The sequence below is a fragment of the Rousettus aegyptiacus genome, unplaced genomic scaffold, assembly GCF_014176215.1.
Source record: "Rousettus aegyptiacus isolate mRouAeg1 unplaced genomic scaffold, mRouAeg1.p scaffold_m13_p_5, whole genome shotgun sequence".
NCBI lineage: Eukaryota > Metazoa > Chordata > Mammalia > Chiroptera > Pteropodidae > Rousettus > Rousettus aegyptiacus.
Window position 1 is genome coordinate 76,491,120 of NW_023416308.1, and position 17,679 is coordinate 76,508,798.

General features: G+C 47.9%; 1 protein-coding gene across 1 annotated transcript in view; it reads left to right on the plus strand.

Moving 5' to 3' along the window:
• The first annotated feature begins 8,743 nt into the window (after nt 1-8,743).
• The window catches only part of FCHSD2 (FCH and double SH3 domains 2), a 208,892-nt gene continuing 199,956 nt past the window's right edge, over nt 8,744-17,679 (plus strand). Inside the window, exon 1 of the mRNA XM_016161455.2 lies at nt 8,744-8,836. Coding sequence (XP_016016941.1) covers nt 8,822-8,836 — 15 coding nt within the window. The 5' untranslated portion in view covers nt 8,744-8,821. The remainder of the gene's footprint in view (nt 8,837-17,679) is intronic.

The window sequence follows — 17,679 nt, forward strand, 5'->3', positions numbered from 1 at the left end:
AGGCAGGTTGAATGAAGTTTGGATAGCTTAAAGCAGGGGTCCCCAACCCCTGGGCTACAGGCCAGTACCATTTTATTGCCTGTTATGAACTGGGCCACACAGCAGGAGGTGAGAGGCGGGTGAGCAAGCAAAGCTTCATCTGTATTTGCAGCCGCTCCCCAGCGCTAGCATCAGCGCCTCAGCTCCACTTCAGATCACCAGGCATTAGATTCTCATAAGAGCATACATAGGTCCCTGGTGCCAGCACTAGACATTCCTTGATTCCTGCTCTATTATCTTGCCCTTTATCCTGCTTATTTTTCTTTTCCTTCCAAGTGTAGTCAAAAAGAAATCTTTTCATTTGTGTGCTGAAAACATTGCAGGCAAATGTTCCTTTTCCATAATCAGGTCTTCATCTTAGGCAAATTTGGTTGCCCAGGTATGTGCACATGATGACTGGTCTAACCTGCTTCAGGAATGATGGGAGATCTGAATTTAGCATCTTGGCCAAGGGAGTGGAACTGAAGGTCACAGCTGGTATTTGGCCCTTTTCTGGGCCTTCTCACATGTAGGCAGAAAATGTCTTCTCTGTGGGTGAGCAGTGGGTACCTATTTAACAAGAAAATATCTTCCCAAGTTTCCTTTCAAGGTACCTAAACTTTCACCAATATAATCATACCTCCTTTGCGCAATAGAGCTAAAAGACTGTTGAAGTGATATAGTCCAACAACCTATTGTTCAGATTGTTGTGTTTCGGAGTAAATAAGATCCCTAGGAAAATGTGAGTGGAATCAGGGATGGGATGTGTGCGAAGCTCTATTGTCTAAATTAGCTAACTATTGCCATCAATTTCTCAGGTCAATTTAGTCTGTCACCAGGGCTCAGTGTCCCTAACAAGGTTTGGAGGGATCCGAGCTCAGGCCAGATAAGTTTTGATAGAGTGAACAGGAAATAACCTGAGCACTTGAGTACTATCCTAAGCCATAGACACAGTCACGGTGTAATCCTGAGGACAAGGAGAAGCTGGGGAGCTCTTGAAGGGTAACTGAGAAGGATTCACAGAGAACCAAGGTGTGGAAAGAGGCCCAGAGACTTTCCCTCCTAATCCCCAGGGTTGTCTTGAACTAGCCTGGTGCTAAAAGGTATAATACACTTGTCTGGTTCCCCTTACCCTGCCCCACTTCTGGAAGCTAGAGAAGCCAAGAATTTGAGAACTACATGTAACTGGTATGGTCATTCCACCAGCTTAGGGTACAAATTATGGTCACATTTCCCATTCCCATTAATTGCTTGAGCTCCCTCAAGAACTTCTCAATAGGAAGTCCAATCTACTACTCCGGAGACCTTTTCTCTCACCTCATGCAACTGCTAAAAATCCTCAGGGACTAGCTCTGTTCACCTGAGGTCACCGCTAAGCACCAGCCTTGCTCCACCTTGCTGCTTAGAGCCCCAGCAGCCATGAATGCATGACTCCATAGTCCCAGCTCTCATTCACAGTCCTAAGCTCAGGCAATTTTCTCCAGGAGGAAAGTTCAAAGGGGCTCCTGGGTCCTCAGCCACAGAGATGAGCCTGGTCACCAATGCAAGGCACTTTTCCCTTACCACTGACCTTCCCTTGGGGACCCAGATGTCTTATCTCATTGGCCCATGAAGCTCAGTGGAGCTGGTTATCTTGGGAAAGTCAGATAATCTTGAGCCTCACAAAGAAAGGGTCTGGGCCTTCTTCCATGTGTGCCTTGGAAGCTACTTTGTCTCCTGCAAATGTGTTGCCTTCCTCCTCAGCTCTGCCATTGATCTTGGGAGAGAGAGCCTTCGTCAGGCTATAAGGGGTCCTGCTTTGTTTTGCCAGGACCCATTTACATCTTACAACCCCAAGCGACTGCCAAATGGAGAAGGCTTCCTCCAAGGTGGATGGCTAAGTCCTCTCCCAAAGACGAAGAATAAGAAGCTTCCCACCACTGTTATACTTGGCCTCCTCCAGTTGGTACCCCAGATGGGAAGTGACTTCAATGACCATGGGTCAGAAACATTTACACTGTGCTGCCAGGTTCCTCTGAACGATCTCAGGGACCTCTGGGTGGGACAAGACAGAGAAGGAGAGATCAATAGAAAGTACCCTCACACGTAAGTGTGCGCTCCCCTCCCCCCGTCTCACCATACACACACCTCACCAGCCCCTCTCATCTTCAGTTAACCACTAGCATCTTTTCACTTGGACTTTATGTAGCCTTGGGGTAACTTTTCCTCTAAAAAAAGGACTCTTCAGCTAAAATATATTTTTAAAAATATCCAGGCCAACCACAGTGGGATACTACTTCACACTCATTAGGATGGCTATTATAAAATAATAAAAAGGAAATGACAAGTGTCTCTAACTTGTGTCCTCCAGAGCAACTAGAACTCTTGTGCCTTGCTGGTGGGAATGTAAAATGGTATAACCAGTATGAAAACAGTTTGGTAGTTCCTCAAAAAATTAAACATAGAATTACCATATGATCCAGCAATTTCACTTCTAGGTAACTACCCAAAAGAATTGAAAGCAGAGACTCAAACAGATACTTATACACTCATTTCATGTACATATTAGTCACAATAGCCAAAAGATGGAAACAACCCAAATGCCCATAAACACACAGATGGATAAGCAAAATATGGTATATCCATACACTAGAATATTGTTCAGCCTTAAAAAGGAATGAAGTTCTAGCATATGCTACAGCATGGATGAGTCTTAAAAACATTATGCTAAGTAAAATAAGCCAGACAAAAAGGGACAAATATTGGGTGATTCCACTTATGCGAGGTACCTGGAACATGCAAATTCATAGAGACAGAAAGCAGAATAAGAACATACCAGGGACTAGGGGGAAAGAGAATGGGGAGTTATTGTTTGATGGGTACAGACTTTCTGTTTGGGATGATGGGAAAGTTCTGGAAATAGATAATGGCGATGGTTGTACAACATTGTAAATGTACTTAATGCCATTGAATTATACACCTGAAAATGGTTAAAATTATAAATTTTAAGTTATATGTATATTTTTACTATAAAACAAAACATGTTCTGGCCAACTTTCTTTGCTTAAAACAAAAATTTGGTAGCTCCACTTTAGCTCAAATGTCCTCCCTATCAAATTGTGTGATTTCTGGAGGTACCCAACTAGACTGTACCCTCAGTTTCTGCTCCCTTTGCTTGGGCAAAGATATTTCTTTCTTACTTCATGGCTGTGAGATTAGTTGGAATGAGAGATATGATAGCACCCAGTCAGAACCTGCACAGAAGCGATTTCTTCCATTTCATCCTGTCTACACATTGTCCTGACTGGAAAGGCCCTTCCCTTCGGGCTTACAAAACCCACTTCTTTATTGTACAGATCAGGAAATTGAGGCCCAGAGAGGAGACATGACCTGCCCAAAGCCACATACTTTCCCAACTCACAACCCAGTACTCTCTCCCTGGGCTGGGATGTTGAGAACAGATCACCTAGGAGCTGAGCACTATTTCTCTGGGAGGAGATGACCTATGATCTCTGGGCTCTGAAGGCTCCTCAGCTGGGCCAGGGTGGGGGCCAAATCACTGGAAGCTTGGATGATCTCACACCTAGGAAAAGAGGCGGCCACCTCCACCTAGGTGTGGTGGAGATGCCCCACCTACCTCCAAGCATTTGCTCATCCATATTCTCTCCCTTGGCATCCCTCTGCTACATTCTGCCCTCTCTTCCCATCTGACAGTGCCCCCACTCACTGCTCTGACCAGTGTCCCCAGGAGATCCCTTCAAGTACAGGATGACAAGACAGGATAAATTGATGGGTCAGGATAGTAGGGAGTCCAGATTAGTATACTCTGTCCACAAACTGTCAAGTGCAGGTGAAGCCTACCCAATTGCTGGTAAACATTGACTTAGAGGACAGGCATGCTTGGGGCCCAAGGTCATGGCAGCATACAGGACAGACACTTCCTCCTACTCCAGCTGCACTTCCAGTCCTAAAATGCCCTGATCGAGGGACAGAGCTTCAAACTTTCCCCCAGCAAAGCGAGAGAGGTTTAATAGAACCCCATTCCTAGCGCTAGACGACACAGAGTAAGTTTACACTAGAGCATTTCTGATGCAAAGCGGTGCCCAGCATAGAACTGATTTCAGAAAAGTTTCAAGTGACAAAGCTCTTAAAATGTCACCTCCACAGTGTCTGAATTCACATAGGCAACAAGCAGTCAAGAGGGAAGAAGGAACAGAAAACATTTACAGTGGATCAATGCAGGAACAAAGTTTAATACAGACAGTGGGGAAGGATGAGGCCCTTACCCAGCCTGGGGTCAGGGGTGGGGGGGGCTTCCTGACAAAGGGGACTCCTAATTTGAAATCTAGGTTATCAATGGGAGTTGGATAGAAGCTGGAAGATGGTGGCCCAGTTAAATGGGGGTCACTCTGGCACTGCCTGGGGGACCCTATTCCTGAGGCTGTTTGTGAGCTAGGATGGGAAGGATGTAGGAGAGGATAGCTCGAGGTGCCTGGAGGGAGGCATGGATAGGGGAATCCCGAACAGGTGAGGGCTAGGCTCCCTGACCTTGCAAGAGCCCAGGATGTGGACTCCCACCACCCTGTCAGCCCCCAGGCCTCCTGTGGTGAGTTTCAGCTGATAGGCGGACTAGTTGTAAGAGTTTCCTTTGGTCTGGTGGCTTTCTTTTTGATAACCTCCAACTCCCCACTCAGGCTTCTTCATTTCTCTCTCTCTGATTCCCACTCTCCTGGAGACTCAACTCTGCCGGCGTCTTCACCTACCATCCCAGTGAAGCACTGGCGTCAGAGGTGGAGTTGGGATGGCATGCGGGGTTTGGGGTTCGGAGGTGTTGGGGATGAGAAGGTAGCTTGTCATGGAATCTTGTCTTGTGAGAGTCAGAAGGGGTAATGGGGATTTTCTAACACAAACTAACCATTTACAAATGAAGAAACCTAAACCCAGATCTAGACTTAGGAAGGAGGTTGGCCAAGGCCGTTAAGTGAGTTGAGGGGAAAGACAAAATTAGAACCCAGGCTTTCTGATCCCAATTGAGAACTTTGTTTCTCTGCCCAGGATCTTGCAGGAAGGAAATACGCATTTTAGCTAGAACAGTGAGTTTCAAAATTGATAAGTCAGCTTTAGACACTGCACCGAAGTCAAATGTGGTCACTTGAACAGATTCTTTGGAACCGACTTGCTGATAAAGCCAGACACAGGCACTGGCTCTTAGAGCTGAATCTTTTATAAGATGCTCTGCATTCCAGTCAAGCCAGAATAGTCTCATAATAATTTGTTTAGATTATTATGAAAGTGAAGGCACAACATTTAAAAACACAGGTAGAGACTTTGAAGACACTCATGACTAAGGCTGGAAACCCTCAGGAAACTGAGGAATCTGATTTGAGAAACACTGAGCTGGGAGGACGGCCATTCCTGGGGACAGGCCAGGTCTAATCTTCAAAGTCAGTGGTGATGGGGCACAACGTGGAGCTGGACTCCTGCCCTCTGCCCACCCTATGCCCTGTGACAGGCAGGCCTGGGAGTGTCCTTTCCGTGGTTTTGACCATGTGAGAATCTGCAGATTTCAGATAGCAGTCAGAGTCCTTCCTTAGCCCTCACTGACGGATCCTGGGCTGGACATGGCCCTTTCTGGGCCTGGGTCTTAATCCATAACGAGGTGGAGTAGGCATGCCTGGAGAAATTGGTGAGAGTGGAGTAGGGAAAAGGCATTGGAGCCTCCCATTTGTTGGAGCTGCTCCTGCAAACTGAGCAGTTTTTCTGGTAGTTGATAGGTCCAGAGCTAAAAAGATCGTCATACCCTTTACTCCAATTCTGAGATATCATCTTTTGGAAATAATGCAAGAGGAAAAGGCATGCCTCTAGAAAAGACTGATAATCACCCTTTAGTTATTACTTAGAGTTTGCCCTTTAGCTAGCAGCTTAAATTTTTGTCCATAGGTAATCATTGGTCTTTGTGGCAACCCTGGGAAACTGACACTTCTCCCTCTCTCACCATCTCCCCCAGGCCCATGTGTCCTCCTCTGCTAGAGATCTCAGGGTGTTATCACTGCCTGTATTTCCATATCCCCCGCACGAGGGTTGCCTCCTTTTTATTCTTATTCCTAGGGCCCAGCAGCTCATCTTGACCTCAGAAAGCACCCAGAGAGCTAGCCGAGGGAATCAGTGGAGACCAAGTGCACAACCTTCCCTCGAAGCCCTATAACAGCTCTGAATCTGACAACCTAGAATGAAGCAGATCAGTGGCAAGTCAGGGAAACCAGAGCTTGAACACAATAGTCCTGAGCCCTGGCCTCTGGGGAAAAGGAAGGCCAACTAACCTTGGTAAAGTAAGAATCAGGACTGGGGCCACCTCTTTTGGTCCACCCTCCACAGGCCTCCCAGCTTCTTTAGCTCAGCAACGCCCAGGATTCCTGGCATGTCTGCCTCTAGCCTTCTAAAAATACCCTGGCTGCCCAACGCCTCCCAGATGTCTGAGCGCTGAGTCTGTGATTTCCCTGCTGGTAATGGGTCAGCGCCGACATGGGCAACCGGGGGTGGCTCAGGCAGCTTGAGCCACTTCCTCTGCCTCCCACCATCCAGCCTCCCATAAACTTGGCTCAGCCCTCCTTCCAACCCCTGCAAGGCAAGTGGTGGTAGAGGCCTGACTGCATGAACTGAGAGACCACAGAGATTGTTGACTCTACTCCCTTCTTGGAACAGATGGGAGAACTGAGGTCCAAGGGCTTGCCCAGGGCACACTAAGGTCCTCTCCCACACCATTCCCCAGCACTCTGTTCATGCCTGCTGCCGCCTCACTTCCCATATGCCGCTTGGAGTCCATGTCTGTGAGCCAGATTTGACTTCCCCACTCCAACTGCAAGCTCCTGGCAGTAGTGATGGGGAGAATCCCCGTGGTCCCCACAGTACCTGGAAGAGTGTCCAGTCCAGAGCATGCATCAGTAAATGTAGATTGGATTAAACAGTGTAGTGGCAGGAAGGGCTGGGTTCTAATCCAGGGCCAGTTACTGTGGTTCTGTATATCTTCATTAATTGTTCTAGATGAGTCTCAGTTTAATGAGGGCTGGATGAGATTATGTCCAAGGACTGAGCCAGCTCTGCTATCCTGAAGCCATGAACTGATGGCCTATAACGTATTCCTTTGCTCCACTTTGTGTGGGAGGTGATAGCATGTCTTGCCAGCTCCATCCAGCTCCAGGTTTTCAGTTTCTGCTCCTCCACTGTGCCTCTGAACATCCCACCTCTGGTCCCAGACCCCTAGGGCCAGTTTTTCCAATGGTTCCACACTCTGACACTGCTGCTGGGTGCCCAGCTCTCCAGTTCTGTCCTTCCCTCCCTCACACCGTGTCCACACTGATGGTCATTGTCTCTCTATGCATCTATATGCATCCATGCAGCAGGGTGGGGTCTCCTCAAAGCCAGGTGTGCTTAGGGCCCAATATGATCTTCACAGGTCGAATGTATGGGAAATATGTTGACCAACAAAGTGAGTGAATAAAGCCTGGCAAGAAGGTAAGGATTGTGCAAAAGCCAGGGAGTCTGATCTAGAAGGGGTCTGCTTGGCAGTGGGCTCTGATGGTAGGAATACAGAGAGATCCTTGAAGCCCTTCCTTCACTTCTCTGTTTGGTGAATTCATCCTTCATTCGTCCTGAGAAGCATCTTCTTCCCTGGGAAACCTGGTCACTCTCCTGAACCCACAATACACTCCACCGCAGGATTTCTTTACATGTCTGTCTCCCACCTTTGATGGTGAGTTCCCTGAAGCCAAGACCCTGCTGGATCTTACACACCAAGCTCTGGATCTGGTGTGAGTTCAATAAAGGTTGTGGGGAGAAAAACTAGATGGAAGAAATCTTACTTGGGGTGAGCCGCCTGATCTTTAATGCCCCTCCCAGTCCTGGAGATGATATTAAGTTACCAGAATGAGAGAAGCAGAGGGGTAAGCTGTTGTCTTTCTTCTAGAGGCACCTTGCAAGCCTGCGCGGGTTAAGTCTGAGCTAGTGAGATGAACTGATAAAGACTTTTCTCTCGGCTGAGGGAGGGCCGCAGAGACCAGACTTCAGGCTGGATATCCCAAAGGTGTTCTTAAGCCCTTGATCTGAGCCCATTTACTCATATTTTACATATTAGTTTTACACCCTTGGTGATCTAGTTGTAAACAATTTAAAAATTAATTTGGAGCCAGGTTGGGGTAAGAGTTGCTGTTTCAGGCAGGCAGGCACTCACCAAGGAAGCAGAAAGAAGCACTTGATGGGCTGTTAGAAGGGAGGTAGAACAATATTACACAGGCAAAAATACTTCGGAGCAACACAAATTGGGACCATTTAGTTCAGGGGCAGGCTTCCCTACAAATAAATGCCCCTGGGTACATCACTGCATTTCTGCTCTGGGAAAATCCCTTTTTAGCCTCAGTCTCCCCATCTATAAAATGAACGGTTTCCACGAATGGCTCTGAGGGTTTATTATTCTGCAGAAGTTGCCTCGTGTGAGGTCTTTTACTCCCCAACTATACAGATCAAATGAGGTTTTGTCAAGGTCAAGACTTCAGTCTCCTGGGGTTTTGGATAATCAGGCTTTCCTGCCACTGTCCTTAGTGCGAGTCCACCACCCAAGTTGTCTGGATTGGGCCCCCAAGGAGAAACAAAGCTCCCCAGAAGCTGGCACAGAGACTTGGTCTGCTTGCTGCCTACAAAACAGGCAAAAAGGAAGCCTGGCTCTGAGAGAAACGGAAGTGCCTGAGGTCTGACAGTTGCTCTCAGTAATCTGCAGCCGAGAGGGAAGTAAAACTGGCTGAGCATCTGGCAGCTTCCACCCTGAAAGCCCATGGGACAGCAACAGGTGAGGCCTGGTGCAAGCCTGATCTCTGATCAAGAGCTGTTGCCCAGACTGGGGAAGAGCCCTGGAGAGCAGGCCGGTGCAAGGATTTGGGAGAGGGCAGAGGAAAACGACCTGAAGCCTTTCATGACCTTGAGTGATCTCTGTGCCTCTTCACGCTCAGTTTTCCTATTTGCGAAAATGGAATTTGGGTTAAATTTGCCTCTCCCATAAGGATTTCTAGAATGGTGGGTACTGGGGATATAGAGACAATTTGGTTACCAGGAACCTGGCCTGTTACCTTACTGGCAAGGGGGTCACAATCTGGTGGGAGATAGGTACAGAATCATGGGATAATCATGATTATCAATGTACATATAGGAGCTGATAACTCTCCACAGAGAGCACCTTGTCCAGCCTGGGGCTCGGGGAGAGCACCTGAGAAGGTTAAGGAGCTTCCACAAGGTCACATAGCTAAAAAGGGTTCCAGCTTGGAAGAGGAGTTCAGAAAAAGATTTAACAAAATAGAAGTCTAGTCAGCTTATTCTTAGTGCTCTCATCAAGATGTGTACAAGGCTGTGGTGACCCATAGACAGGAGGAATAATTCTGACCTGGGGGAAGGAGGAAGGCTTTACAGAAGCAGGGGGTCTGAGCTGAGGTTTGAAGGATGAATACGAGTTTATCAGGCAGAGAAAAGGGGAAAAGGCTGAAGGCAGAGGTAACAACATATTCACAAGTGTAAAGTTGCAAAAAGAACCTAATGAGTTCTTGAAAAGTCCAAATATGTGTTGTGTTTGGAACAAAGGATGCCTAAAATGGTGAGACTGAGAGATGAGGTTGGATAGACCAGCAGAAGTCATGCGGTGAAGGGCCTAGAATTCCACTTTAAGAAGCTTGGGCTTAATTTGTAGGGCAGGGACACCTATAGAAGGGTCTTGAGCAGGGGAGTGCATGGTCAAAATAGCATATAAGAAGGCTTGCTCTAGCTGCTAGGAGAGCACAGGCGAGGAGAGAGCCAGTTTGGGGGAAGAGGCAGGAATGATGGCAAGGAGGCAGAGACAGAAGATTGAAGATAACTTGGTCCATGTCAGGCCCAACCCCTGTGAAGAAATCGAAACGCTTTAGGAGCCTACAGAGGTGTGGAGGAAATGAGAACAGAAACATAGGCCTTGCTATGGCTGTAGTCTGGGCAGGTGCGGTTAGCAAGGGAAGTGAAAGGGTTGAGGTTACAGGCAGTACAACCCTGAGTGAGGTGGGACGGCTTATAAGGGAACGTGGGAGGCCTTTCCTCAGGCAAGAGTCCTGTTCCAGGCTAGGGTAGGGTGAAAGGTCATATCCTGAAGGAGGCCAAGGGGCAGCCAGCTACTGCCCACTGTGCGCCACACCAAGTCCCTGACCCTGGCTCCTGCCTCCTAGGATCCCACTTCCTTCTGCCAAGGCTTTGCTCAGCTCACTCCTGAGATAAGCTTTCCCTCCTCTTCCTCCCTCCCTATCCAGCACACTGTGGTTCCTGTTCAGGCCCTGTCCAGCTCTCCATGGAGCCTGCCCTGAACAGTGCAGGTTCCTGGCCTTCCGCAGCCCTGCCGCTCACTGTGCCTGAACCGTGGTATGACCATGCTCTGACTTGAGCCATGTCTTGTTCTGTGGTCTTGGTTCACCAGGCCAGTCACTGTTACCTTGCTGTAGGTGCCCTTCTCTCATCTGACTGCCTATAAGAGTGACAGTAAATCAGAATTAGATCTTAGAGAAACCACACTGTGCATTGGAGGGCTCTTCATGAACCAAGCTGGTTGTTGGTTCTTTGTTCTGGAGAAAATCTTGACCTGATTTGTTAAGTCAGGTTAGGAGTCTTGTTAGGAGGCCAGAAGGAAGCAATTCACTAACAGTTCAAACGGAAGAGGTGTAGGTAGGTTAAGGGAACAAACAAAAGGAAGGGGAGGCACCCACCTAGAAACTAGGGCTGAAGGAGGGGCAGAAATCATGTTGCTGGTGCCCAGTGAGAGGTAGGGCTGCCTGGCAGGAATGGGATCAAGTAGGGAGTGGGGAAGGCACCAAAGCAGGGAGAGAGCAGGACAGACAGCCCAACCCTTTGCTCAGCCTCTAGTCTCCTGTTGTTTCTCATTGTCCAAACCCAAGTGGAAGTCAATTGGCAAGGGGGCCTTGTTGATGCAGGCCACAGGGGCCTGTCTCCTGGGGCACAGTGCAGGACTGAGGGTAGGGGTGCAAGTAGAGACTAACAATCTCCAGATATGCCTGAAAAATTGTCACCCAGATGTAATATCTAGATGATGTCTATGTGATCACTTCTTTGTGATCAGTGCTAGGTTGGAGGTTTTTCTGCCTGCCCCAGAGAGAAAAGGCCAAGTTTCACCTTCACATTCATTTTACTACTGTCTATAAAGCACTGTCTAGTCTTGATGGTCACAAAACTAGAGAAAGACAGAGCCACGTGGGCCACAAGGGTAATCATCCCAACAGACACAGTGACTGAGGCCCAGAGAGTGAGAGTTGGGCCCAGGGCCACAGAGCCAATGTAAGATGACATTGGAGAGGTATGCAGTATCTAGATTATGCAGTTAAGGCCACATAACTAGAAAGCAGCAGAGTCAAAAGTAAAACCAGTCAGTTTGACTTATAATTTGACCCAAGCACTTAACCAAGCCCCTAAGCTGAGTGCCCAGTATGCAGAGGGGAAAGGCGCTGGAGTTAGTGTGACCCAGCTCAAGGCGCCTTGTCCTTCAGAACCATCCATCCTCTTCATTATGGTCCATGCACTCAAAAGCCACCTCCTGGGAGGAGCAGCAGTGATGTCACAGGCCCAGTGCAAGATGTGAGGACAGAGGGCTAAGTATAAATACATGATAGGCCTCTGCAGGCCATCAGGCAAACTCGCCTTTAGGGTGCTGTATTGGGCCTTTTATTCTGTTAACTGGCTGCCCACACTTAATGCTCCACAGCTGGTCAACCTCTGGGTCTTTAGATTTTCAAATCCATCCATCCAGCATGCCTCATTCTAGGTACTGGTGATTCAGTGACAAACAAGATCTTCCAGAGATCTATGGGAATGGGGGGCACTGATCGGATGGGTGAGATAAGCAACACACATGCCTATTACAGACCATTATCAACACCATAAAGGAGGATTGCTTTTAAATTTTAGAGCAAACATCTGGGAGGGACACCCAAGGTAGTTCACCTTTGTAGGCTCATTTCCTAGGATTGTTCCCAAACATGGCTCAGGCCCCTGCAGCCTGTGGTTTTTGCTCTCATTGTTCATTTCCAGGGGTTGTTCACCTCTCTTAAAACAAGGTCTGCTTCCAGTGCTACAGTAACCATTCCATTTGCTCAATTAAACCGTGGCAGCCTAGATCCCAAGAGAAGGGGCTGGATGAGTCCCGAAACTATGATAGAGTGGTTCACTTCTGGACACTGGAGTAGGGCCATCCAGGTTCAGATCCTGCTTCTTACTGTGTGATGACAGGCAAGTTACTTAACCTCCCTGAGTCTCAGTTTCCACATCCTTAAAATTAGGATAATTGGGTGTCGTGAGAATCAAGCAGTTAACACAACGAAAGCACTCAGAGCTGTGCCTGGTACTCCATAAGCATTCAAGAAATGTTAGCTATTATTATTATAGCTACTATTTGGAACTAGCCAGGTGTGCTTGTAAACAACTCCTCACACCCAAGCAATGCTGGTACAGACACACACTGGCTCAACATACAGCCACACTTGGAAATGAGGCAAGGTAGAGAACCATAACTCCACTTTAGAGATGAGTAGAGGCTCAGAGAAGGCAGGGACATTCGTTCACTTAACAAATAGTTGGGAGCAATTTCCATGTGTCAGGTACTGCCTCTCTTCCCACACCAAACTTACTGAATGCTCAGAGGAGGGGCTGAGGGCCCATGTTTTAAACAATCACCCCTAGGTGATTCTCAGCTCAGGCAAGTCTAGGAAAATGCTTGGATGCTAGGGCAAGCACCTTGCCATATCCCAAGTCAGGACCTGGGTTTTATGGGGGATACCATCTTCTGGAGGCAGATTTGCATAGCAGTTAGCAGCATAGACCCTGGAGCCTGATTAATAGGGTACAAATTTTGGTTTGGCGTTTATTGGCTGTATGACCCTGGGGTAAAATGGACTAATAGTTGTTCAAAGTTGTTGTGAGAATTAAATTATTTATGCGAAATGTGACATATAGTAACTATTATAAAGCATGAGCTATTATTATTACTGTGCCCAGTATAGACAAGCATCAGCAAGAAGATGGAGGAGGTGGATTTGATGCCTTTAACTAGAGCATTGGCTCTGCCTACAGTGTAGGCGGTGTCTGTCTCTTCAGGGAGATTCACCACCTGCTCTCTTCAGCTGAAAGAGCTTTTCTGAGCCAGGGAATTCCTCCCATAGCGACTGATAGTGCTCTCAGAATTCTAAAGCAATGTGCTCTGCCCAAAGCAGCAGCATGGCGAGAATTAGATCACATCTAAGGGCCCGAGGCTGGACTGGGAAGACAGGTAGGTTTAGGTGCCCATTCAAGAGGACTGAGATGGAGAGGGGAGTGCAGGTCCTGGGGTAGCTCCTCTCCACACACTGGGCCAGCTGAGGGTGGTGTCAGCACACCCTGGCCACAGGACATGGGTGTGTAGATGTGTTGCAGACAGGGGAAGGGCAGGTGCCCAGAAAGGAAAGGCAGGATGCCAGGGCATCTTCCAGCCCTCCAGGATGCTCATTTTGGCCCTCTGACCTCCTAAGGGAAAATAGGTGGCAGGCTTCCTCAGCCAAGCGGACCTGCTTCTTTCATAGGCCAGTGCACAGTGGTTACAGAGCTGCCAGTTCCCCATCCTTCTGTCCTTCCCCCACAACTCCATCTCACTCTCCTAATCCCTGCCCGACCCCATTCCTCAGCTTAGTCTGGAGGGTCCTCTCCATAGAAAGTCACAGATGGGTAGTATCTGCCTCCTTCCAGGCTGGGCTTTGGAGAGACTCCCTGGTGTTATAGATGAGGAAATGAAGGCTGAAGGGAGGGCAGGGACTTCCCTGGGCCTCACAGTGAGTCAGGGGCAAAACCCAGGACTGCAACTGGGCTCAACCCATGGGAATTCTTCTTTTTGTGTTTTATTTTTTAATTTACAAACAAAACCAAAACAAAATGAAGGGAAACTGAAGGAAAACACATGCAAGCACAAAGGAAACTCACATGTGTGGGCCAGCCTGGTTGCAGGCATATTATATAAACATTCCTATTCAATTCCCATCACAACCCTACAAAAAATTGTTATTCTCCTTTTACGGACAAGGGAACCAGTTGAAAAGAGGTTTCCGCACTAGATCAAAGCTAGGGAGAGGAGGAACTGGACATCTACCTAACTTAGGTGTGTCTGACTCCAGATCCCTATGATGTCACCCCTCCACCATAACCTGTTTTACCCATTGGTCCCAGTTTCACAGAATTGTAATCATAGTGATGCTCTCAATGGGAAGGTCCTTGTCAGTGTCCCACACAGGTGGTCACTCAGCCTTCCCTGATATATCCAGGATGGGCAGTTACTTGCTCACATAGCTCCTCAGCCTTTACATACCTATTATTTCATTTAACCTGCACCACCACTCCCAGGAAGAAGACATGACAGAATTTAATGTACCAAAGGTCACACTCAGAAAATATCTGGCACAGCAAGACTGTAATCTTGGTTTCCTGCCTCTTTATGTCAAAACCATGTGACTGCCAGCTCCTACTAGAGCCCTGAGACTGACTGTCCCCTCATCCTCATCCCAGGTTGTAACTCCCCTTGACAAGGTCTGTTACACCAGCTGACCAGATAATTCCCTGCTCCAGTGCCTGCCTCTCAAGGATTTATCTCTGGCCTTAGACCCCTGCTACCACCTTGCAGAATCTGGGTCCCTATGACTCTCTTGGTCCTGCATGTCCTCAACTCACTGCTGTGACCTTTGGTTCATGTGTTGAGACTGGAAGTTCCTGGAGTGCATGTAGGGCATGGGGTTCAACCCAGAGACCTGCTTGTAACTGAGCCCAGAATAAGGGGCTTTTTGAGTGATGCTGAATGGAATCAGAGGTCTATTTCTGCCACCAACTTATTTTGTGTCCTAGGGAGAGCCCCTACCTTCTTCTGGTGGCTACCGATATTGAAGCTTCATTCCAGTGGGCTGTGATTCTCTGTCTTAAGAGCTGACTAATGATGGAGATGGGCACAGTCCCACCCTAGGCTGACCGTGTTAAGGGGATGAGCTCAGGTAGGAGCAAAGGCCCCTATGTATTTGTGGGGAGGATAAAGAAGGGGAGGGAAAAGTGACTAGGATAGAAGGGAAGTGAATGGGAGTGAGGTCCACAGACTGCATTGTCTGCAGCATCCCCAGCTAGGCTTTGTGGGGCACAGGCAGGGAATAGCTGGCTTCTGTGCCAATGTGAGTGAGGACTATTGACAGAATAGGAAAGGAAATAGAAGGGACTGTAAACTCCAGCTGTAGAAAGGGCCAGGGGGGTGCCTTGGTGCAGTATAGGTAGATGGGATGGTGGCCACCTTCTCTCAAGAGAGCCTTGGATGGAGATTCAATTTGTCCTGGGTGCCCACTCTGGATGAGGATGGAGTGCTTTTCATGTTCTATTCAGGCTCAAGGGTTACTGCACATTTTGCCTCCCTGAGTTTCTCCTGCGAGCCCTGTAGAATATTGGAATAACTCACTTTCCAATGCCCACTCATGTATCTGCTTCAGGCCAGCTTTTCATCCTGGCTCTGACTTAAACTTAGATCATATTCCTTCTGTGAGACTGCACAGCAGCACACATACTGGAGGGAGAGAACAGCTTCAGAGCCAGAGGGAGCCAGGGGTCAGACTTGGCTCTCCTGTCCTAGCTGTCTGACCTTTGGCAGGTCATTTCACTCCTGAACCTCAGTCTGTGAAATCTGTGAAATGGGGTCATATATATCATGAGGGGGCGTTGTAAGGGCTAAAAACAATGTAAATGACATGCCTAGTTCAATGCCTGAAACATAGAAGAGGCAACATAAACTGTAGCTGTTATTCCTTCCCAGGGTGAGAATCCCATACGTGACCTCCTTGATGGAAGGAAGCCAGCACTCCTTGCATAGCTCCAGGGATGGGGGGAGCTCATCCTCTCTAGGGGTGGCTCTGCCTGGAAAACCTCCTTCCCTAGGTGCAGCTGATACTTGTTTTAGTTCTGTCTCTGGGGCCACAGTTCATGCTGCTCTGTGGCCATGAAACAGCTCTGTGGCATCTCCTCCAAAGAATCTCAAGAGATCTTAATGGTAATATGCTGCTTGCCTGTATTGCAGGAGCAAGGCTCCGAAGTTCCCAGCTTGGTTCAAAGGGGTATATTTTAAGTCAGGCTTGCATAAATCACAGAAACCCCTTTCCCTGTTCCTGTGAGTTTGGAACATATGAATTGTATCCTGAGTCTGCTTTTTTTTTCTTGGGTCAACTCTCCTAATTCCTTCGAACACTCCCTCATAGAAGGCAAATGGAAGAAATGGGTTCTGGTCCCAAAATCATCACTTCAGGGCAAGTCACTTATTTTCACCGAGCCTTTAGTTCTTCATTTGTCAAATGAAGAAAATAATATTGTCTCATAGGATTACAACGAAGATTAACTCAGAAAAGCAACAAGAAAACTTGGGGTCTGGAAAGGGTACTTGGTAAATTTGAAACATTTATGTTTTAAAATCATTTTTGAAAAAGCAGTAGTAGGTAAGTCCAACTGATGTTGCTCCTTAGTTTTTTTAGGGACCCTTCAAAGGAAATTATTTTAGAGTCAGTGCCATTCCTGGTTTCGGAATAATGCCGAATCAAGTGGAGGATGCCCTCCTAAATTCATAAAGTGAAGCTCTAGGATTTGACTGACTTAATCTGTGTAGAGCCTACAAAGTTCCAGACTCATTCACTTAACTTATTCTGCAGTTAGAATCAAGGCCCAGAGAAGGCTTAGCAGATCAGAGGTGGAGGCTGGATCCCAAATCTCCCAACATTTAGCACCTTTATATCCCCAGTGCTCACAGCTCTATATTAAATTTGACTCAATCCCAGCTCTGAATCTATCACCTTCCTGTACAAGAATCGAGGCTAACTCAATGTAAACAACCTGGGTTCAAGTTCCATCCTCCCAGTTTCTGGCCATGTGAACTTGAGCAAGTTACTTGGGTCTCTCCAGGCTTCACTCACTTTCCTGTTTTGCGTGACTACACTTCTGAGAACAGGTGTCTGAGATGCCAACTTCTGATAAATCTAGTTAACCCTCCACACAGCCATGTGACTCCAGAAGAGGTATTTTCAAGCTTCTAAGAACCCCAAGAGAGGCTGATACCCCTACCGCCGGATGATCTGGACAGAGCAGGAACACACTGGGGTGGCAGCTGCCTGGTTGAGCATTCTCATTGGCTTATGAGGAAGCCCAAGCTCAAGCAGCTAATTAGGGGCAGGCAGAGGGAACTGGCATCCAGAGGTCCTGACTCGCAGGCAAGGGCTTCCTTTGCTCCTGCTGTCTCTTCTACTTTTCCTCATGGTTATCATCTGCATCTGTTTCTTTATAACCTAAAGAACGCTGCATGACCCAGAGATTTTAATCCTATTGTGTGACCTTCACAAAGTCTCCAGTCCTCTATGGGTCCTAGCCACTCCATCTGTGAAATGGGGGTCCTGCCTTTAATGACCTCACTGCTCCCTTCGAGTAGAGTCCATGCTGCTTGACTTGAATGCCTTGTAGCAGGGAGCCGTTTTTTTCTTCTTTGCAGGGCAACTCGACATCAACCCGCCACCATGGCCCCCAACAGTCAGGCACCTGCGGCCGACTGCGAAAGGGCTTGTTCGTGCTCGCTCCCTTCGTGCCTAT